Source organism: Aythya marila (assembly GCF_965140915.1).
Source record: "Aythya marila genome assembly, chromosome: 15".
In the NCBI taxonomy this organism is placed as follows: domain Eukaryota; kingdom Metazoa; phylum Chordata; class Aves; order Anseriformes; family Anatidae; genus Aythya; species Aythya marila.
The window spans coordinates 11508288-11532024 of record NC_139056.1 but is presented as its reverse complement, the minus strand read 5'-3'; the positions used below and the strand labels follow the sequence as shown (position 1 = coordinate 11532024).

At 41.5% G+C, this 23737-nt stretch overlaps 1 protein-coding gene across 11 annotated transcripts in view; it reads left to right on the top strand.

The window, feature by feature from the left end:
* Positions 1-23737, top strand: part of PDGFA (platelet derived growth factor subunit A) — a 69880-nt gene that overhangs the window by 20535 nt on the left and 25608 nt on the right. For 2 of the 11 annotated variants that reach the window (XR_014318532.1, XM_082772495.1), the window contains 2 exons: positions 6722-6895; positions 9542-15245. Coding sequence is in view for 6 of the 11 variants with exons in the window: in XM_082772495.1 (XP_082628621.1) it covers positions 6722-6855 (134 nt within the window). In the remaining 5 variants the exon portion in view is untranslated. Of the gene's footprint in view, positions 1-392; positions 476-1495; positions 1610-1717; positions 2311-6721; positions 6896-9541; positions 15246-23737 lie in introns of those variants that run through there. The other 9 variants (XR_014318531.1, XM_082772497.1, XR_014318533.1 and 6 more) reach the window with 8 other exon arrangements.

The following is a 23737-nucleotide window of genomic DNA, read 5'->3' as shown; positions in this document are numbered from 1 at the left end:
GTGAAAAAATGGAGTAAAATTGGAACGGAAGAATAAAGTTTTCTAGGATTTAATTACTGATAGGAACAAAACTTGCACCAGCAAGTGGATGGTGAGCTGAAAATAGCTTAACTACAGATCTGAAAGCAAATGTTGAATACAGCATGGTAACAGTAATTATAGATGGATCTTGGAAATGACGTATGCAATGCCAACTTCGTTTATTATTTCTTTACTTTTGTATAATTACTTTGTAAACGGAATGTCAAATCAGACGTTATAAAGTTATTACTTTAATGCAAAATATAATGAGATTTCTTTGAAATGTAAACGGTTTGAGTATTTATTACTTCAGTGTTCAACAAAATGCATTACCTTAGGGCTTTTTACCAGCCCTGCCCTTATGTTAACAGGAAGGCCTAGGGAATCAGGTAAAAAACGGAAACGAAAAAAGTTAAAACCAACATAAAACCTACTGGAACTATTTGATATTCAGGTAGGACCTATATGCTGAACACCCTAATAGCACAAGTACTGGAAAACTTAATCAAATATCATCACTTCAACTTAATCACTGTTCAAAATCTTGACACTTGCTACCTCAAGGCTGCAAAGAGATTAGATTTGATTGGCTTTGATAATTCTACCTGCTGGTATTTTTCTTTTAAGCTCCACATCACCATCAGCATCTTACATTCTTGAGCTACTTCCTCTTCTTGCTTTTTTTTTTTTTTGTTTGTTTTCTTCTTTTTTATTTATTTTTTTTTTTTGGAGGGTGCTAATACTTCAGCTTCTGAAATTTCAAGTTCCATTGCCTCTGCTTTTGTTTCATTATTATTGATTTCTGAGGTCAAAGCATCACATAATAATGCATGAATGAATTGCCAGGTTACAAACTGTTGTATTCTGAGTCATTGGCTGTAAAATATTGAGCATATGTACATGGTAAATATTATTATATGCATGACCATCAAACCCTTGTTTTGGCATGAACTGGGATTGATTGTACATGCACCCGAGGTGATCTCTTGATCTGCCTACCTGAGAAGGAAGATGCTTAGAAATTCCATTTTTGTGTTGCAGGGCCCTGTGCTACTTACACCAGAAAATTAAGATCTTTTTTTGGTCTGTTCAGTCTCAGTAGGATGATGCCAGTCACTTATCAAAATTCATCAGTTTTTCAGTGTAGTGAAAAACTAACACCCTCTCAATGCAAAAATGACTGAAATCCTTTGGCCAACATATTAGCAATGTATGATGATGGCAATACACATTCCAAATTAAATACAGAGTTTTCATTGCTTAATGACTTGAAATTATGTAAACTGCAGTGCTTGCAATCGATTCTAGTATTTGGAGCGGGAATTATTTGAATTTTGCAGTGTATATGCCTAACGCCTGTATGATGGTGAATTTGATTTCAAGCACCTATTTTTGCACATAAACTCCCAATGGCAATTTTCATTTATACTGATGTATCTTTCTAAAAAATGCTAAACTTCATATCCTGTTTCAGATTAACAGGTATTTATTGGGAGTAGTATGATAGAAGCAAAGATTTTCTAAAATTCAACTTTAAAAGTGAGCATGTAAACTCAATCAAAACAGCATTTAGAACTTCTTGTCCCAGGTTAGTGACTCTTCATGCAGAACAGTTTTTTTTTTTAAGTCATCTACTTAGAGGATAGGACCTTTGATTCTAATCATAGAGTTATTGTATCTTTTTTCTCTCCTGCAGATGTAAGGTGAAAATAAGCTAGAAAAAAAACTTCTCTCTGGGACATGGATGTACATGGTTTGTTACATTCCTGAACCTACTATGTATGGTGCTTATTGACTGTATACTTTATTTGTTCTCCTATGTGAAAAAACTGGCTCAAAAGAACACTTAATGAGAACAAAGAGACAATGTACATTTGTTTAATGTGACATCAAAGCAAGTATTGTAGCACTCTGTGAAACAATAGGAAGCTTCCCTGTCCAAAAAAGAAAAAAAAGAAAGAAAAACAGAAAAGAAAAAAGACAGTTGAATGAATGGAGGATACCCAAAGTACCCAAAAACATGACAAAAATCTAAGTGAATAGTGGACTTCTGTCAGAGCAGTCAACGGTGCTTTACGTCAAGAAATGTGCCTGCGTTCTTGATGAAGATGGATGGATGCTGATGGACTTCAGGCACAAAAAAAGCAGGAATGTATGAAATGATCAAATGCCACGCAAACACTATAGAACAATACATCCTTGCTTGGTGGTGTTTTAAAAGTCTATACAAAAAAAAAAAACAACCTTCTGGGGAGCCTTAAGTGGATTTTTTTTTTTTTTTTTTTTTTTTTTTACACCATAAAGTGATTATTAAGTTTTCTTTTTACTCTTTGCCTAGCTTTTTATTATCTCTTGGACTACATTTGCCAATAACACATATAAAAGACTGGTATAACAATAAGCAGAACACAAAACATTATGGTATTTCTCCTAGTGGGATGCAAACTAATGAGATGTATTAAAATAAAAATGGTATACCTATGCATAATTTTCTAGACGTTTCTTGGTTTATGTTCCCCAACCTCCCCCGTAATTTAAAGCATTACAAAAACAGAAAAAAAAAAAAAAAAAGAGAGAAAAAAAAGAGACATGCGTAAACAAATCATAGGATATCCATGCAGAAATCCTTCTTTTTTTTTTCTTTAAGACTTATGCCAGTTGCCTACTAGTGATATTGTGTTAGCAATTGTCATTCTTATCAGTATACAGATACTTTTATTTCACATGTTGGAGCTGTGTGAAATGTACAAATTCTTGTATCTGCATTGTACAATGTCATGGTGGCATGGGAACTACCTTGCTGCAAATATTTGAACAAAACCTAAAGTTCTTTATTTTTGGTAAAATGTTATGCTTTATGTGTATTCAACAGAAATATGTGTTTTTGTAAAGGTGAAGTTTGTATTTTTATCTAAAAATTAACAGTTTTATATACCTGAGAAAGCCTGCTATGTTTTCTTGAACCAAAAAAAAAAAAAAGAAAAAAGAAAAAAAAAGCATTTTGTGGTCATATTTTTGTAGTAGAATAGCCCAAATAACATCAAAATCTATTTTAACTATAGCAGGGCAGATAAAATACTCTGGCAGAAGGTCCTGTATTTTCAAAGTGCCAAAGGATTAAATGTTCAGCTCCCCATGGATTTCAGTGGGAGCCACATGGCTAAATCCTTCTTTACTGCTTTGGAAATTTAGGTCTGTGCCAGATATGACATGGCTACTCACTTGGCCAAAATCACTGCCCCACCCCAGTAGTTTGGATTATGTACCCTTTGTTTTATTTGGATTATCTCATTGGATATGTAAAATGAACTACTGGTTTCTTTTCTTTGTGAAACATCTACAAAGAGATGAAAGAGTTTTCTCCTCTTAGTTTGGAACGACAAAATGTTATCTTAAGACAGTGTTTCCATTCAAATCAAAAATATCTTCAAATGTGAATGAACTACAGAACCTTAAAACAACAAAAGAGAGAGATTTTTAACCTTTCCATTTCTTTAAATATAGTTCAAACATCCTCCTCCCTTTTCCCCCTCCGTTCCAGTAGCTATGTCCAATTTCAACCAAACAAAGCAATGTTAGCTAACAGGCATTATTGGCTTCAGATGCTAATGCAGAGATAGAGTTAGTCACCGTTCTATTTTGTGATCATTTTCCCAGTGTATTTGTTGAGCACCAAAACTGGAAATACATTTAACTACGATTGTCTGTGCTTGTTTTCCACTAAGTGTACTGTTCACAATGTTATGCACATGAATGTATGTGTCTGCGTTTAAAAAAGTGTATAAAATGTAATTTATATATTTATGTTTCAGTGGGATGCCAATAATGTTGCTCCGTTCCGTTTTTGTCTAAAAGATATCTAATGAAAAAAAATCATTTATCCATTAAAATCATGTAGATGAAAAGCATTATGTGACCCACTCAGACACTGTGCAGATATAAAAGGATGTCAAAGTCACTTAAGTGGAATAATTTGCAAAACAACTTTTTGAGAGTCCTTTGGTTGCACTGGCATAAGAGGTTGCATTCAAGTCTGTGGGCCAGATTCCCTGGAGTAACTCTGTTGAGTATAATGGAGCTCTGCTGATTTACACCACCAGGGAGTCTGGCCCTCTGTTAAAGTCCTGGAAAAGAGCAGGCCAAGGCATGCATTTTACTGGTGCCAGCAAATAAATTTGTTATGCCAAATTCAGCAAACCAAGTGGGAATGAAGACTGAACAGAGTCTTCTCCAGTAGTCGTTTGTTTGAGACTTGTAGTGTTGAGTTAATTTTGTTACAAGGAATGAAACGCACATGAGTCTTTGCTCTCAAGCACAGTGTTTATATGGCATGCAGCAGAAAACACAAAAATCTCAGGGCTATATTCTCAGCTATTATAAATTGGCAAAAGTTTTTGATTTCAGCCTCCCCTAAGCTAATTTACATCAGATGAGGATCCAGTCCATGGTTTTAAAATATGAGGAGTAGTGTCATGACATAAGTATCATTTACTGTTGTTCGGCTGAGATATTACCCGCCAGCCTTTTGAACATTACAGGCTATGGTGTTAGTAGGCCTTCTTTGAGATGGCAAATACAACCAGAAGGAACAGTAACATTAAAGGTTGTGACACAGGAGACATCAATTCAAAGTTAAGTTGGACATTTCAAGGCCCATATCCTCAGCTGGTGTAAATCACCATTGCTCTGTTGCCTGCAATGGAGCTGTACCAGCTTACACCACTTGAGGGGCTGGTCCCTCATTCTTGCTCATCCCTTTCACTACTCGGTCCTGCAGGGATCTCAGATTGTTGTGTACTGTTAATGTAATCCTGTGTTCTCTAATACTTAAGCACAATAAGTGAATATAAGAATGAGTGTCAGACTTAACTTTGAATGTCCAAGCTCTGAAATGGTTTGTTTCACCATTGTGGCTGTAAATTAAACAGTTCTCTGTGCATTTGTGAATGCCGTGTCATATCTTCTTCCACTGTTGGAGCTGGACTCCATCTGGACTTTAGAATGCAACATGTGGAGTGTTAGAGGGAAGGGTGTGAGCAGTTGGAGCCGCCAGATATGTGTTGAACAACTCTGTTATTCATGGGGTGGAGGGCTAGTGGGGCACTTAAGGAATGAATTTAAAATGGTAGTTGTTGAAAGTCATGTTTCCATGCAATCCTTAAATATCTTGTCATTTTTTGTCCTTGCACAAACCAGGCAGAGATTTAGGGACAAAGTGTTTTGGCAAAATGTTATTCCGTTTACATTCTACAGTCACTTCCTCTGTCCAAAGGTTCAGAAGTTGTTGGTCTGATTTTGTGGTCTTTTCTGATCGAAAAGCATATTTGGAAGACAGTGCCTGAAAACAATCTCCATGTTATAATATGGTGCATGAGTGTTGATTCTCTAGTCAAGTCATTACGTTTAATACTGTGCTTCATCTTTCCTGAGCTGCCCTTCAGTTGCTTTTATTGAGTGAAATCAAGGAATATGTGCCAGTTTTCTTTCCTTTTCTTCTGTTCTCTGTCCTGCTTGGCATCTGCTTTGTTAGTGCGTGGTGGCTGAAGGCAGTTGCTCCTCTCCAGCCCTGGAGGTTTCCAGGCAGCTCTGGTTCTTCTATGTCTTTGAGCTTAGGCTTTTTACTCTGCTTGGAACAGCATCTCACACATCTCCTCCCTCCAGTGGGCTTCAGTATTCCAGGTTCTCTCGGCTGTCTTCCTTGGGTCCATATTCCTGTTCTATGGGCTGTTTTACAGCTATTTTCTGCCTGACTTTCCCATCTTTCTCTTTCTCAAGAAGGATTTTCCCTTCCTAGGTTCTTTCTCATCATATATCTCTTCGCTCTCCTCCTGCCTGAGAGAACAGTCTTTGATCTGTTTATCTCTAAATCAATTGCTTTATCTAGGCATGTGCCCTGAGATCCTGTCTCCCAGGCCAACAGGCCCATAACTGATCCCCCACGTGAAAAACAAATGCTCTTATATAGACAAGCTTTTGTGGAGAGGAAAAGATTCATCTTTGCATTTGGAAAAATATTCGTTACTGAAGGCTTGCTGCTGAAGCTCTGTCCAACTCCAGTAGCAGTGTAACTCTGGAATAGTGGTGTTCAAGCTATTCCAGACATCTGACAGTTCAATTAAAATTCACTTTCCCTTCATAATTTAATTTGAAAGTGTACCCAAAAGCAAAGATGAAGTTTCAAAGCTCCCTCAGATTTGCATGCTCATATTTTACAGTAAATTGAAGGAAATCATGTTTGTGAGCCCCTTCCATGACTTTGAAAATCTTATCCTGAGTATTTAACTTATCCTCTCTTGGGCTGAAAATCTTGGTTGCTTTAAAACAGAAACAAAGCAGAGGTACATAATTGTTTTAAAGGAAGTCGTTTTCTTGGTGTTTCTAACTCCACAGCTTCTAGACTAGCAGATCTCTAGATAAAGATTGTTTAAACCCTTGAGGATCCCACTTATGTGTGCTTTAATTTCAGGTAAAAGAGAGAAGCCCATCAGTGTTTTATTCCCCAAAACTAAGCCTATATTTTGTATTTTTTATTTTATTCAAATAATTACTGTGTGTTTTCCCACATTTTAATAGAAGGTATTATTCATGTTTGAGCTTTTCTGTGCTGCTCTTTGCTGTAGTGTCTCACTGCAGCACAGCCTTGAACAGGTTTGTACTCATACCCCCTCTGAAATAAAGAACTATTGTTATCCCATTTTAGGCGAGACCGAGGCATGGAGAAATGACTGTGCAAGGTCACACAGCAAGGCTATGGCAGAACAAGGGATAGGACTCAGATCTGAGTGCTCATCCAGTGCCCTAAATCACACGACCATCTTCCCTTTCCAGGAATGAATCCTTGCACCCTTAGAGCTAAATACTGAAAAGATTGAGGGTAAGTCATTTTGCCTAATTATTGTGCATTGGATACATGATCAAAAACCACTGCCATATCAAAGAATGTAGTGACGGATGCAAATCCAGCTTTCAGCCCATGCACTTATGCAGCCTGTTATGCTATCATGAACTGGTCATTTCCTGCATTTCTAAGGAGTCAACCTTTTGTGACTTTGTAGTAAAAATTATGCACATAGAAAAAATGAAGACTCATATTTTATGGGAATTTGCGAAAATTCAGTAGACAATTTTTCATTGTACTTCTCACATCATTGTTATTCATTCCTTTTATGGTGTGAGTAACGTTTCCTAAGGGAGCTGTTTTTATCATGGGCCCAATCCTGAATTCTTTTCCCAGGCCCTAACATGGAAAAACACGTTTGCCCTTCTTCAAACTAGTGCCTAAACATGCATGTAACTTTGGACAAACATCCCACTGACTTTGGGCAAACGGAGCAGAGTTGATGTTTATTACTGTTTTTGTGCAGAGTGTGCTTTTCTGGCACAGGGTTGGGGGTCTTCTTGTCCTTAGAGTCTTGAAGTATGTTGGAAATAAACCCAAAGAGAATAGCTAGGAGAATTCCCTTCTCTTTTGCTTCCATGGAGGTTGCCGTCTTGCTGTATTTGTTATTTTCTGAAAAACTATTTTCCTGGCATGGGTGGATTCAGGACCACCATTACTAATGCCAGTGATCCAGTGATCCCCTTTAAGATGATCTGTTCAGGTACATCAGAGAACATAATTTGAAAACTCACAGTCATATCCATAACAGAAAAATTTGAGATGGGAAAAAGAATTAGATAAAAATTCATGTGAAATGTGGCACATTTTAGGTAAAAAAAAAAAATGAAGAAGAAGAAGAAAGTGCACAAGATCAGAAGACTGATCATTCATTTTTCAGTTGTGGAATGTTATCAGTCCCATTAGTCATTCTAATTATTTGCTGCATCAGGCCAAATTATGTGCTGAATTAGCTCAGAATCACTACAACACATAAAAAGTTATGGCTGGTTCTCGTTGAACTGCTACCTATTATCATGGCATATGACTGTAAGGTGGGGCCCACAATCACAGTTGTAAATCAAAGAACGAGTCATAGGTTAGGTACTGTTTTCCTTGGATATTGTCTCTAAGTTTGTTTTCTGTATGCTAGTTTCTTGAGGGATGTTTGGTGAGCTTTTCAGTTAGGTGTAAAGCCAAGAATACGTAGTTCCCAACCTGAAAGTTGCACAGTCATCCTTCCAAGATCAGGCCTGTTTTGGCCTCTGTAAACTAACTTTGACCTTCTGTAATGAAGGCAACTGGTTTTACTGTCCATCTTTGAAACTGAGAGTAGCTGTTAAGACCAGGCATGCACAGAATAGAAACACCCAGAAGTGCAGATGATCCATGGGGATTAAAAATCATCCTGATTCTTGAGAAGAACTGGAAATTAGTAGAAAAGCATTTTAGACAGTTGAAAATCCCACCCTGGCTTATTTGGCAGGTGAAAAAAGAATACAGAAAATCTACTACATGTAGTGATTATTCAGTGACAAAATAGCTGTTGATAGAAAATGTTTGTGCTTAAATCTTTCAGCAGTTAATAATCATCTTTATAGACCATAATACCTGAATACTTCACTTATCGATACATGAGGGCTTGGATGGACTTTGAGACATGAAAATGGGACACTCCTTAGGCCAATGGTAGCTAGCTCTATGTTCTAGTAACTGATCAACCAATTACATAACTGGCCAGATCACTAACTTACAGAAATAGATACAACCCTATTGACTTCACTAGAGATGACAAGTTACCTGAGAATTGACCCGAAACTCTTGACATGAAGCAGATAATGGTTTCATATTTTGCTGTTTAGTGTTGTAAAAATAGAATCATTTCCTGGAGCAGTTAAAACAAGAAAATCTGGAAAAGCAATTTCCCACAGAGACTCATCCACCCTGGAATTTGCTAAGGTCCCCGGATGTGAACATGTGCTGTTAGAAAACATAAAACAGCAACTTTGTTTAGGGAAGCCTCTGACCTGTCAAAAATGCAAAGCATTCATTACCAGACTTTTCCTTGGCAATTAGTGGGTAGAATTACTCATATAAATTGTTTTGTTTGCTCACGAGGGGAGAAGCAAGACATAAATTCGAGATATCCCCTGTTTGACCACAAGAAAGAAGACTCTGTTCAGAGGGGGCCTGTGGGTGAAGTGCTGAGCGGCCTCAGATTCCTTTGGGAGTGAACTCAAACTTGTAGACCGCACTGAAGTATCAAGAGCACTCCAGAATTGCTGGAGTTCCTGGCTGTGACATTTTTTTCAGTGGTCTAAGGGACTTCAGCATCTGATCCTAATTCTTTTTTCAAGATTTTCAGTAAACCTCAGCTAGCTTCAAAATCCCTCTGTCTCTGTTCTGCAGAGCAGCCAATTTTGACCCAGGGATGTTGCTTCCTTCCCTAGGCCATGGCACTCAAACCTCAGGTTTGCTTTCTGCTGTTTGGTGAAAGTGTTTTCCAGCAGTGACGTTTCAAGTACCTGTTGCATGCTCAGTTCACTGCTGAAACAGCCTGATATTTCAGATGGGGCTTCCTCCTTGCTCCAGCCATACTTCACCTTTTCCTTCGCACTTTGGTTTTTCCTCTCTTTTCTGTAGAAAGGTGATGCTGGTTTAAGCTGAAGACCAGGGGAGTTATAAGAGGCCAGATTTTCTGCTCTGAGCCCTGCCCTGCTGGAGCCTGATGCCCAGCTGTGCCTGCTGTGTGGAGCCAGAGAAGGAGGGAGAGATGCTGCAGCACTTCAAGGAAGCCAATATATGCCTCCTCATGCTCGAAAGGTCCTGTATGAAGATGCATCCTCCCTGGCTGCCACCAAGCCATGCAGTTTCCCCCTTTTCCCCTTGCCTAGAGGACCCGTTTCCTGACGCTGACATGTCCCTCGTGCAAGGGAGGGTCTCATACTGCAAGACGTGGTTGAGGAGAGGTGGTATCTACTTAGCAGCAAGATTCCCATGGAAACTGAGTGCTCTGTGCTCACGCACTTGGGAGGGAAGACTCTTCTTGGTCCAAACTCACCCATAGCAAATTGAGCTGCTCAGAGCTCTCATTGGAGCAAGGAAGCTACTAAAATATGTCTTCAGGATCTGAATTCTCCCTTGACTGCAATGGGTTTACACCAAAAAAAAAAAAAAAAAAAGCAACAGAAGCAATTTATCACAGTTAGAATGGTTTCTTCAACAAGCCACGTATAAGTCCTGCAGGTTAATGCTCAGCTTGTGCATTTTACTGATGGCCACAAATGCTGCTTTTAAATCATGTTGTCACGATTTGTTCAGGGATTTCTGTTTCTCTTACGTGCACTTCAGAATGGTTTGCCTAACAGCTTGTATCCATTTGTTGTGAAGAGCCTGCTGGCCAAACCAAAACGCTTAGGCCATGTCTGTATATCGAATGGGAGTTTGGGGACTTAGCAGCTAGGGTTAGCAAGTATAAGTGTTTTCCATTAACTCCCTGCATTCCCCTAAGTTGTGATTCAGCAAGGTACTCAGTGGAAAGCTGAACCTGAAGCACGTGAGATGTATCTTTGAGGTTACTCGTGCTTCAAGTTAGGCATGATCTGAATTGGCTTGATGAACTGAGGGCCCAAATAGCCTGCTGCGGTAACAGTGTAAACATGATGTTTTCCTTTTGTGCATTGCTCGGAGTGATGCTAGTTCCAGAAATGGTCTGCAACCTTTCAGGAAACTATACCATAGTACTGAAGGACAGCTTTAACTTTTCAGTGGCTTTCTGTCAGCAGTTCTGCTACGGTAGAAAGCCCATAGATAGCAATGGCTGCCCTCTCTGGGCCTCTGAGGTCTCTTCCTTCCTTATTTTCTTCAGCATGTTTCTTTTCTAAGGCAAGTGAAAAAAAAATCCTTAAAAAAATCCTTAAAAATCTTTAAAAAGGTGGAAAATTAAGCAGATCATATCATCTTGATTCCTCTATCTACCTTAATTAAGGAGAAGTTTGCCAATAGTGATCTGGTATTTCCTAAAACAAGCATACATGAAGAACACTTTAAGTGACTTCAAAAGAATTTGCAGACTAGATCAGGAAAAGATAAAACCAGAAGTGGAAACTTCTAATACACTTTATAGCTCATTATTTACAGGAAATACATTGTTGCATAGGATACTAATGAATTTTGCAGGATGGAATTTCCAAAAAAAAAAAAAAAAAAAGTACCTTTTGTACCTTAGAAGAAAGGCCTTGGATCTTTTAAAAGTATGATAGACACACTGTGGCTAGAAAGATTCTACCTCTGGGAAAAGGCTTTCTAAAGTTTCAAATGTGTACACTGTTGTATTTCTGTAGCAACTTCCTGGATGAGCTGCTGAAAGGTGGTAAAGGAAACGGTAGATTTCTGTCTTGGTTTCAGTTGTCTTGTTCTACACCTCAGAAGGCAGAACACTGCATTGCATATCTGCAGCTGTAGGGAGAACAGCAGGATCACATTTGAATATGAAAGGATGAACGTGGTGAAGCTGGTACTGATGTTCTCTATCAGCTAGCGAGGCCAGGGAAGTCAGGGAAGCAGCATGGATACTCAGGTTTACCAGTGACACTTGCCTGAAAATTAGTATTCGCCTGATTCTTAACTAACTTGATTGAAGAAATAATCCTAAAAATCTGTTTCTGGACAAGGACCCAAATCCCAAGCTACTGGATTTTCTGCTAGTGAGTTGCTGCTCCTCTAGGCCTCAGAGGCATTGTGACACACAAGTATTTCATGGAGATCCTGTGGATGACAAACAGCATAGTGTCACACGATTTAAATTGTTCCCTGGTGTAAACAAGCCCCTCGGTGGTGGCTAGAGAGCTGAGGGGTTGTGCCGTAGCTCATCTTGTGGTTTCAAGTGCAGATGTGCTGTCCCAAGGTAACACCAGCTGGTATAGGGAATATCCCCCCATGGGGGATATTTCACTCATACTGCACTCACATTGCAAGGGCAGCTTTGCTGGAGGTTTGAACATACTTCAGGCAGCAGGGCATTTGCATCAGGACTGAAGCATCCAGGCAGTGAAGCTTGAGCATTTTTTTTTCTTAAATACAGGCTAAATACTTAAATATTAGGTTAGCTGCTCTTTCTATCTTTAGCCACTAAGATACCTCTAAACTTGTGGCTGCTGGAAGGCCGTCTTATTGAAAACCAAGAAGCATTGGCCCTTGTAAAAAGTTCTACTCATGCTTGAAAGTGAGGTTTAGGCTCCTAAGTCATGAAAAGGCTTTTGCAAATGTTTGTATTTGTCTTCCTGTTTCCCTATAGATCAACCTGCTTGGCCTGAACTGAATGTATAAATAATAAACAGCTGAAAGACAGTCTGATTGCTTCTTTTTGAGTGTTTCCCTTATGGAGTGCTTGGGGTCACATGGCATCTACTATGACCTTAAGGACCTGGTTTCTGGAGGCTTTTTTAAGATGCTAACAAACCCCTCATTTTAACTAGCCATCAAATGAGCCAGTCAGTGGTAACCATTCAGGAGAGGCATTAGGAGAGCGTTCTTGCTGGGATACAAGATGGCTCTGTCCATGTGCTGGCCAGGCATGAAGGGCTGGAAAACTGTGTGGTGGAAGAGACTATTAATCTGATTTTCCACAACTTTCCTTGCAGCTGCATTTTTGAGGAGAGAGAGAGAGAGATGGCTAGGCTTGCAGTAACATGTTGTGCCGTCATAAATGCTACAGCCACCATCTGTTTCCAGCCCACGACTTGAAAGAAAACTGAGCAGTAATCTCATAATTCACATGAGCATTTTACACTTGTGAACCCTTCCCAACCTTTGTCTAATAATGAGGGGAGTGCATGGTGCTAAGGTTCGTATTTTTTCCTGCACGTATTAGTGTTTATTTGTATGTCTCTTTCTGTTTATTTTATTTTTTCCATGGGCCCATAATAAAAAATTCTCTGGGAGGAAAATCAGACCAGTTCTACAGTCAAAAGAAATATAATGAAGGCAAAATCCCAATTCCATTGACCTTGCCGCCAAAATTCTCCGTGAGGAGGTGCATTTAACATTCCTTGCTGTGTTTGTCTTAGCTACTTGTTGATTAAAAGAAAGACATTAGAAAGTGAAGAGGCAGGTTGCTGAACTGCCCTTTCCCTGAAGAAACACTACTGCTAGAATAGCTGGACATGCGCATTTGAAAACTGCACCATCAGATAGGATGGTAATGGTAGGTTGGATTTTAATGAAAACAAATTCTTCTGCTAATCTTGGCTTCGGGCTGGCCCACCGTGGGATTAAGGATACCACCTGCTGTGCCAAAGACATGCTCAGGTTCGAGGCTGCTGGTGGGTGGGAAGAACAGACATCTGAGAGTGACGCTGGTGAGCGATTGCAGTCTGTCCTCTTGCAGTGCCCTCGGGGAAGGCAGAGTTGAGATCGTGTAGTTGGTGGAAATACTGCTCCTCTTCAGCCTGAAAAGCAAGGCTAACGTCATTAAGGATTTCTTTCTGACTGTTCCACAAAACCAAGGGCTGCTGTTTCTCTCATCTTTGGACCCAATTTGCACGCCATCTCCTAGCACAGCTGAACTGGCTGAATGAACTCCTGCACTCCTCTGGCCTTAGAAACAATGACTTCCAGCATCTCGATAAGACTGCAGAGCAGTTTAAGGATGAAAGGGCTTCTCATTTCATATATACCCCACTGCTGCTAGAATTGTAAATCCTTGATGGACTGAGTTTATAGCAAACTGCTACTGCAAGCAGGTGAAATATATTTTGTGTTGTCATATGTATGGTCAAACTGTTCAAGAAGCCACCAAACAAAGAACTGAGCTTCTGATGGGAAACCAATCTCTTTCAATTTTATTGAAAAATAATAAATACCTATCAAATAAATGAACTTATTTTGACATGTGACACCTGTTGGGTGATCCTCAGTATCTCCAAGATGTGCCAGTAAGTGAAAGAGTGTTTCCAGCTGTTGCCAGGTCCAGCAAACATGGCATGAAGTTCCACCAAAACAAGGTTTGTAGGCTCATTAGGTTAAGGGAGTAGATCCAGACAGCCCCTTTTTTACCACTACTTGCTATTCTGGTTGTGTTTGTTAAGGTAGCAAGGGTACACCCACACAACTCAGCTTTTTGGTCCCTTCCTCCCTACAGAAGCCACATCCAGCCACATTGACCTCTGTTTGAATCAATGACAAAGATTCATTAATCCATATCTTTCTGTGGTCCTTCTGACAGAGTTTTATCAAATACGGATTATTGGTGGGCCTTTGGGGTCTAGAAATGCCTATTTTGGTGCTTCGTGACAGTTGATGAGCTAAAAAGGAGACAGTAGAATCTCTTCAAGATGATAGCAATGTGAATCATGTATACTCCTGTATCATTTTCCCACAGAGTGAATTGTCCTGAAAAGTTAACTTATTTTTTACCCAGGCTAATTGATTATAGGCAGGGGGTGCTGGGAGCTGTTGGATTAAATAGTCTCTCCTCATTTACTGCTCCCATCCTGCTGGATTCAGTCCCTGCTGCCTCCCACTCCCTTGTCTGTAGCTTGCAGCCGCATCTGAATGCTCACGTGCTGGTACAAGCCTTCTCCCTGCCCTCCTGCCGTGCCCCTTGCTGTCCTTGGAGCTGCAAGCAGTTTTCCTGAGGCTAGGTTTCACATGAGAGGGAGCACATGAAGGGCAGCAGCAGGGAAGGTCTCTGACATGAAATTCCCAGGAAAAGGATTTGCACATTTTATGACCGTTCAGATGGAAATGCAACGGAGCTGAATTATTACTCCTTAATCCTGCTTTCTCACTTTCCTCCCAGCAGCCTCCTCCCCTCAAGCTTAGGTAATACAGAAGCTTATAAACAAATCCCACTGCATGAAAAATAGCAAAGGGGGGAAAAAAAAGGGACCTGGGTTAGGGCTGTGATGGATAGACAGGTGGAAGGCAGGCACCAGAAAGGACGATGAATGGTAAAAGCCTTTGATGGAAACACTAAAGAGCTATTGAAAATCCAAGGGGTGGGGGTGGGAGGAGAAAGAATAGCAGGAGGAGGGAAAGCAAGGGAGCCGTGCCCCCCTCCCCTCCACCCTCTTTCTCAGGATGTTGAAAGTATTTGTCCTTCGTTACAAAATGATTGAACTGCCGCCAGGCCAGGCCACCCTTCCAGCCATTGCACTGGGAAGCTGGCATTTCTGAAAGCCTCGTTGCCTCTCAAATTTTATGGCTTTCCCTTTTGTGGGAGTTTTTGTTTTGTGCTACTTGCAAGATTGTTTTCAGTTTTGCTGCATATCAAAGAAACTATATTTTGTTGCTCTGACCAACAGAGTCCAGGTAATGAAAGGAAGAATTAAAAAATAAAGGCCCGTTTTTATCAGAATATCCAGCTGTCTGCCTTTTATTGAATCAGAATTTAATGCATTTGGTATTCATGATGTTGCATTAATATTCCTTCGGTTCATTTCTAGCACTTTTTGAAGGAGGAATTTCATCCTGTAAATAAAGCTTCTGCCTTATTGATGTCTGTGTGTGTGTACAAAAGCAGTGCCTGTTCTTCACAGACATGAGTAGTAAGAATGGTCTGTTGTATCATAATAATAATAATTATTATTATTACTATTGTCATGAGACATGCAGGCAGCAATGGGAGAAGGTACTTTTTCCCCTTTTTAGAATGGACCATGAACTTCTGGGATCTCCCACCTTTGTCCTGTGAGATCTACAGATGGAAAGAACCATTAAAGATTCACATAAGTGTTGTTGCTGCTAGAGGATGTATTTATATCATGTATTTATATGCGTATGTACTTATATAAGCTTGTGAAGGACTAAAACCATGTGTGTACTCCTGAGAATTAGATCCAGATGTCCAGATAGCCACCCTCTACACAGGCTCTTGTTAACCAGGTGATGACCCAGGGCCATGGTGCGTGTGTGATGCCACCCATGTGCTGTCACTGTCCGAGAGGTGCAGGCAGGGTGAGCAGGGCCCTGGCTGTCCTGTGTTAGCTGTGCAGGGTGGCTGCATCAGCTGCATCCTCAAGGGCACTCCTCTGACAGTCAGCTGTCCCTTGCCTCCAAGATTAGATTGTGGGATTAAGTCTTTTATGGGCTGGCTATGCTGTATAATTAAAATAGGCCTAGGAGAGGCAATACGCAGCACATTCACATCTGAATTTGGGGAGGAGGGGCGGAAGGAGGAGAGGAAAGGGAAACTGTGCTTGATCATAAACACCCTGCAGCTGACAGAAAATCTCTAGTAAAGTAACTTTGCAATAGCACTTTCCACCTGCACATCCTCAGTACCTGGCTGCTTCCATTATAGTTTTCAGTACCCCTGAGGGAGGTTCCTGTGGCTTTATCCCCACCTCCAGGAGAAGAGAAAGGGTAAGTGATTTGCTCAAGGTTAAATGGGGAGGCACTGGAGATGGTGCTTCAGTCTCCTGCCTTCAAAGGAATTCGCCGCAGTGACCAAAGCAAACAGCTCCTGCTGCTACAAAGCCGGGCCGTGGCATGTCATTAACACTTTGTATCTGAGATGCTGTGTCCTCAAAGGTATCTCTGTCCCTGCAGACAAACTCTTAGTTCTTGAGCGTGGGTGAACGCTTGTCATGGTGCCAGGGTGACACAAAGTCTAGAAATTATGATGGCAATTCAGGTCATGGCATAACGGGGGAAAAATGCTGCCTCAGAAGTGTCCCCGTTTAGTGTCACTGCTAATGATTATTTAAGCTGCAGGACATGACAGATGCAAAGATCAGGTTGTAGCTGATATGACTCATGCCTTGAAATAACATTTTCCCTTCTTACATTGTGAAAATTGAGGAGGTATGGGAAGTGAAGGAAAATGGGATTTCCCTGGAGGTTAAAGATTTTCCTTTAATCAGCTTTCATAAAGTTAATTAAATGTTTGGAACAATGGCTCAGTCCCGGGATCCGCCCGCTCTTGCGTAACCCTCTCACAATACCGTTTTCACTTTCATGTTTATTTGCCAGCATGATTCAAAGTGAGAGCTGAGCAAGACTCCCGCTCCAAGGAGCTACTTGGCTTTTGGGAGAACTCGGCTCCCTCTGTTACATTTCCCAACAAGATAAGATGCAGACTCTCCCCTCCTGAGAAAGGGCAGCCAAGAGGGCTCGCAGCACTTTCTGTACCATTGCTATCCTATCTGCAAGTGGGGATAATAAAAACTCATCGGCTTTATAGAGGTATTTGGAGGTTGGTGCATATAAATATATACCCACCCATGAGGAGAAATAGGTGTGTGTCAATAGAGATTGATACGTGGATAGACGTATTCTGGTTAACGCAATATATCTCAGTGCTACGTGTTCCTTGACGTTTTCACTCTTCCTGTAGGGTAATTGCTCTGTGCCCATGGGAACCATAATTTCCAGTCCTTCAGGCAATGGGTTGAGTGTTTCGTGTAACCCAGGCTTGTGTGACACACACTGAGAGCCTGAGGGAAGAGAAAATTTGGGGAATGGTTCATAGGTTCATGGGACGACACTGATTTCCCCAGTGACCTCACCCCATGAAAGCAGGAGCTATGCCGGGCAGATTGCCATAACCCAGAAGGTCTTGGTGCCAAGGAGGTCTGTCTGTCCTGGTGGTCTGAGATGTGTCTGTGTGTCCTAGAACTGCTCTAGCAACGTCATCAAAGCACCCAGAGGCATGTACAAGGGTGTGCAGGTGGGCAGAGCCACAGTCTGTCCATCTTTTAAGCTGGAAAAGGTTTTATTCAAAGAAAAGATTTTTGAAACTTATGAATGTCAGGCAGTATCAGAAAAAAACAATCAAACAAGGAAACTGTCCCGTGGTGGGGACAGTAGCTCGGGGTGCAGGAGGGCACCTACATCGGTGCAGGCTCTTGCTTCCCCAGCAACATGTTAACATCTCCGCCAAAGCTGTTTAAACACAGCCAGCCACTAGCCATGCAGGCTCTCAATGGCAGTTTCCCTGTTGACACAATGCTTTTGTCTGCTCCGAGGAGGTGCTCTGCAAACATGAATGTTGGACGGTTTTCATGTTACTTATTTCTGATTCATTGGTTCTAAATTAGTAGCTCAGAGGCACGTAGCTTTTGTATGGGCAGGGGAGGAATTGCCTCTCTTCTCCCCGCCTCTGAAAACTTTGACCTGTTCCGATCACAAACTGTAGGAAACCTCTGAGGCGAAGTCCCAGGTACCGCCAGCAGCCAAGGGCTGAAGTAAACAGATTAGGTCTGTTGAAAGGTGTTTTAAGGGAGTTTGGAACACATGGCTGCTTGCAGCAACCTAATACACCACAGGCAAGATTGATTTCAAGACTGATTTTGATAGCGCGAAGGCTTCTCCCTTAATATAGGAATTGGCTGTGTATTTAGTACATAAAATCCATTTCTTTTCTGCTTGGCAGTGCGAGACATGAGAGATCGTAACTTCCTCTCCACACCCCTTTGATTAGCAGAGGAGTGGCAGGAGGAATTTTTCTTCTCTTGGTCATTTGGGCAACCTTTGAGCCCAGTTTTCCCACCCTGTTCCCCTAAAGGAGCTGCAGAGGCCACGCGAGCGAGCTTTTGGCCAGCTGGGAGCCGTCAGCTGCCTTCAAAGCCTTGGCAAGCCCTTCTGCGATAAATCCATGGCGAGGTGTGTAATGTGCGTGGTACCAGCCCTGTATCCCACACAGTTCCCATCTCAGCAGAGGCAGCATTTTTATTTATTTATTTATTATTATTATTATTATTTTTTACAGTGGAATACAAAAGGAGAACCCATTTCTTGAATTTATTTTATCTAGTGGAGCTGTCAGGGTTATCAGTGTTGGGTCTTTTCATACTCACCTTCCCTGAGGGCTGCTGGCTGTAGGTTTTTCCACCCTTTTGCAGGCGTGGGGTGGCAAAGCCCAAAGATCTGTTCCCTGCCAGATCTTCCCTTGCAGATGGCAAAGGACATCATTAACTTACACATGAAAGAAACACACAATGCTCTGCACATTTTCAGCAGAGACAAGTGGAAGTTTTGTCGTCACCCTGGCCTGGCATCAACTCCCAATTCTCTTTTGTTTCCTCTCCCTGTGAATCATTTCTCCTTTCCACTTCTCTTTTGTTTGCTCCATAATTGCTGGCTTAACCTGGAGGCACAGGTTTCCCCGTGGAAACATCTCCACGCTGTCAATCAGTGAAGGAGAGGTGGTACAGCTGGTACAGTCCTTCCTCCCTCTCAGGACTGAATGAATCATCCCTTGAATATGCAATATCAGCCAGGACAGGAGCCAGGATCCTCAACAGACACACAAATTCCAGCATCTCTGGAAACATTATTTCCACATTTTGGGCAGACTAAGAAACAGTAAGTAAACAAGTAAGCTGTGGCATTTGCAATCTCTGTAGTTTTATTTAAAGTGACTGCCTGTGCTCTAAATGCCTGTGTGGGTATTAAAAAATACAAGGAGAAAAGCATGTATCCTTGATCTGATAATGCCCAAGGCAGCTTCACAGTATGGCCCATTTAATGCCATTGAGCAGTCCATTGAACAATTAAGAACCCACCAGAAACAGTAACTGCCTGCTTTCCTCCTGAAAATTCACACAAACTGATGCATCCCAACCCCCCTCTGTTTTTGGCCTCTCCCAGTTTTGCTGTTTGTCCCTTATTTCAGTTCCTTATTAAGATATAAACCCAAAGATGTTCATGCATCTGCTGAACATAAAAGCACTTTGACTGGGAGCAATGGTGTTCCTTCATGGAAACAGGAGCAGGTGGCCCAGGCGTCAGGAGACCTCTGGAGGAGACCTCTGGAGAAGACCTGTGCTCTTCACTTCCCTGCGGATGGAGCTCACACTGTCCAGAGCTCCAGCCATACAGTTAAGTCTATACATAATAGCAGTCACACAGGGCTTGTGGAGAAAGTTTCAGATGCTATAACATAAGTGGGACAGTAACAAAAGATGAAAACCTCTGTGCCTCAGTTTCCAAACTGGTAGGTTAGCTGGGGTTCTGCCATCCCAGCCGATCTACCCTCCTTTGCCTGCATTTCCCAGCTTTTTTTCTACATTAAGAGAAGTCTCCCACCTTTTCTTAAGGCCACTTCCTTCGATACAATTCTGCCTTTAAACATAACAAAAGCATGCTTTTTTTTTTTTTCCTGCTCCAAAATGCACATTCCTACAGAAATCTTCATGTCTCCTTAATTTCTTCTCTTTCTTCTGATGGTGTCAGTGCTGTCTCTTGCTCCCATATGGAGATGTTTCCCAGCCTTTTGTCCTTTTCACATACGAGCAGCGAAAGGCACAAGGGCTCCTTCCCTCAGACAGGTTCTTGTTCCAGAATGTTTTCCTACCAAGCAAAGGCCAATTTCCTCTGCTTGATGTAGGGATGTAGCTGGGGAATCAGAGAATATTCACTGTATGATCAGGTAGTCCATGATACAGCATTTTGTAACATCAGATGTTTTTCCTAATGTCTCATGAGTTGTGTTGAAGAATTGGGTAAAACTGCCCCCGAATAAGTACACGTATGTATGCATTTCACTGTTCAATGTGTGTAAAATGGGTGAGAAACACTGATCTGACTGAGTGGAGAAATACTGGTCAGGAGGGCTACAATATTGTTTTCTGTACTCTTATTGATACTAATAACTAAGATTTGTTTCTGCTTTGTTTTCGTGCCAAGGTTATGACTACAAGTTAACCTTCATCAGTCCTGATGATAACAGTAAAAGTGAAGTACTGTTAAAATTATCTTCCTATATGTTTAAACCACTATGGCACTTTTCCAGGCAGTGTTTGTACCCCTGTTTATGCCGCAGACCCTGGTGACCCTAGAATACTTTTATTTATGACAGCATAAGCATCATTTCCATGGCAACATGCTTTTCAAGCTGCAGATTGAGGATTGCAATTTCCTAAGCAATAGAAGAAGCAATGGTGGATTTTTTTCCTAATCAGCTAGTAGCAACTTTCATGTGCAAAATCCTTCAGCCACGACAAATCATTTAAAAGCTACATTACAATCAACACAGTTTTAAAGCTCAGCATGTTTAGCCTAAAAATAAAGAGAGTTATATCCAGTTGTTTAGTGGAAATGAAGATCATGCAATGACATCCTCACTGCTACTCCAGCAAATTGGTTTCAACTTGCTCTGAGATGCAGCCTAATGAGGAGCAGAACGGTTTACTTCACTAGAATGAAACATTATTTACAGAAAGACTGCTGCATGATTATAATCCTGTGTGGATATCCTTTTGGATAATGCTTTCCCATATTGGAGGAGATGACCAAACCTGTTTGAACACAGTCCAAGCTATCAACAAAGGAATGTTATTAACAGATAGGTTGGTTAGTGGCTTGTGTGAAATTGCCCTTAGTACTTTCTGCCTTCAGAGAGCACTGGGGTGGAGCTGAGCCCCAAGACAGAGAACCTGCCTGTGCATACACACACATGCCTGTGGAGCCCTTCCTGCTCTTGATGGCAGCATAGGCAGAAATAGAGAACTGGGTCTATAAGGAAGTACTGCTGGGAAGCACCACAGTATTGCTTCCCTCTCCAAAATATCATTTTTCAGAGGTGCTGTCACCTCAAAAATGGGGAAGCTGAGGTGCACGAAGATGCAATGATGTGCCCGAGGTTCCCTGGCTGGGGTCCCAGGGCACTTTCCTGTCTACATGGCCCATTGATCAGAGTAAATTATATCTAAAATATTGCTTTAGGGAATTCAGAAAAAGATGAGGATTTTTTCCTGTTGCATCGTCCTTGAAAGTAATGGAATCCCACTTTGTATCCAGGCAGGTTTTGCTGCTCACCTGGCCAAGCCCAGGAAACTGCTGCATGTTGGTAGGCTTAGCAGAACTGAATCAAATCTCTAAATATTATCAGTTACTAACATCTCTAATTCCCAATCAGGGGACCAATGAATATTTTCTGCCCCAGGGAGAAGTGCTCACCCTCACATTTGCTGGCGATGGAAAATGAGGAAGGCTTTTGAGCGTGCTCTTATGGTTTCAAACTTGAACTTGGAACTGTTTGTTTTTGCTACGCCACCCCTTCCGCCCTAGTTAATAGTCAACTTTGAAACCCAGCTTTATGTCCCATGTGTTTGATTTACATTTCAAATGCAGGGCCAGCAGGGCAGGCTGTCTAAATCACTTGTCAGCACAAGGGAAGGAGGTGACACAGTGGGAGGAAAAATTGAGACATGGCTATGCCCAGTATAAACTCTGTAGCAGCTGGGTAATGCTGTTACAGGGAGAGTCCCCAGCAAGCAAGAACTGCTCACCTTGCTCAAAGGTTGAGGTCTAACCCAGGCAACACACAGGGACTAGCTTGTCTCCTTTGATTTATGCCTGATTCTTCCAATGCTGCAACCCTGCATCCTGTTTTCCTTGTCTACTGCAGCTGTACATTAAGGTGAGGGCTTGGAAAGACCTAGCAAAAGAAATTTATTTTGAAACCAAAAATAGCCTGTCGTGATTTTATTTTTTTTGGTCAGCATCTTGCAATCTTAAATTTTTCACCTATCTGTAGCTGGATTGACACACAGGAAACCTATCTAATGGCGAGTCGGAGGGCACAGGGCAGAGTGAGTTCATGGGCCACTTTTGAAAATGGTCTGGCTGGAAATATCATTTTCAGCTCTCTTTGATGAGGTAACATCAAGGAGCAAAGCGACTGCACACACCACGCAGGCCAACACTGAATGGTTTGCAGGGCCAGTCAATGGAGCATTGAGGAAAGGGGAAACATTTGCAGAATCAGTCAAAAATGAATTAGGCGTGTTTTAAAGCAATTACTTTCCAGACTGTTGACTCTGAATGACACAAATATGATCAGCTGGTCCTTAGAGACCTTCACAGGCTTGACCTGATGGACGTGGTGATGCCTAATCCTGCCCTTGCTGATGTTGCCCAGAGTCACACATGTGCTTGTTTCGACAGTTTTTGAGCAGTCCTGCTGGCTGCCATGCACTGACCTGATGTGTTTGTACAACAGAACGACCTGTTCCTTTCATCTTTTAAATTAGACACTAGATCCTCAGGCTGCAGAGGGAGCAACCATCATAGAGATGGCAGATGACAGAGCCAACGCAAAGCCCCAAGTCTACCTCCATCAGAGGCTAGCATGAGCCTCATGCCTCTCCAGTAAGCCCACACCCACCACAGCTTCCCAGGGTTTTACTGGAAATAGCTACGTCTGCTTCTTGTGAGCATGTTAAAAACTACCTGCCAGATTCAGCCAATGTAAAGCCCCATAAATTCATTCACCAGCTTTATTCCCGGAGAACTGCTGCTTAATGCTCTGCTTCTCCATAGCTACAATTTCTCTCAGTTTATTTTAACGACGGAGCCTTGCTCTCAGTTTCACCACACACATCCTCTATATTGCTAAAAACATACTGATGAACATGAGCTGTATTACCAGAAATCACATTCCAGTTCCTATTCCTTGGCTCATTTCTCCCTCATTTCCCATTACCTTCCTATTTTAAGACTGCATGCATGACATACCTGTCAGCTAGATCCACTCAAATATTTATCCAGTAATTTAATCAGAATTTCATGGTAGGTTGCTAACTGCATTGATGATTTTCTCCTCATTCACATAGCAGTACATTAGAGTGCTGGAAAGCTGCAGGTTCATGGAGATGTATGAACTCAATGAAATTTATAAATTGTAAAGAATTTCCCCTTTTTCTTGCAGCCCTTGAGACCTGTGAGGTGCCTCAGCCATATGCTGCACTAATGTGGAAGGGGAAACACCTGAGACTGACCGCACTTGGGCATCACTGTGACTCTGAATTGGTCTCAGCAGTGGGCCAGCCACCAGCACATGCCAAAGAGAAAGCAAGTAGAAGAGGGGCAGAGTCCACTAAAACAGAATGT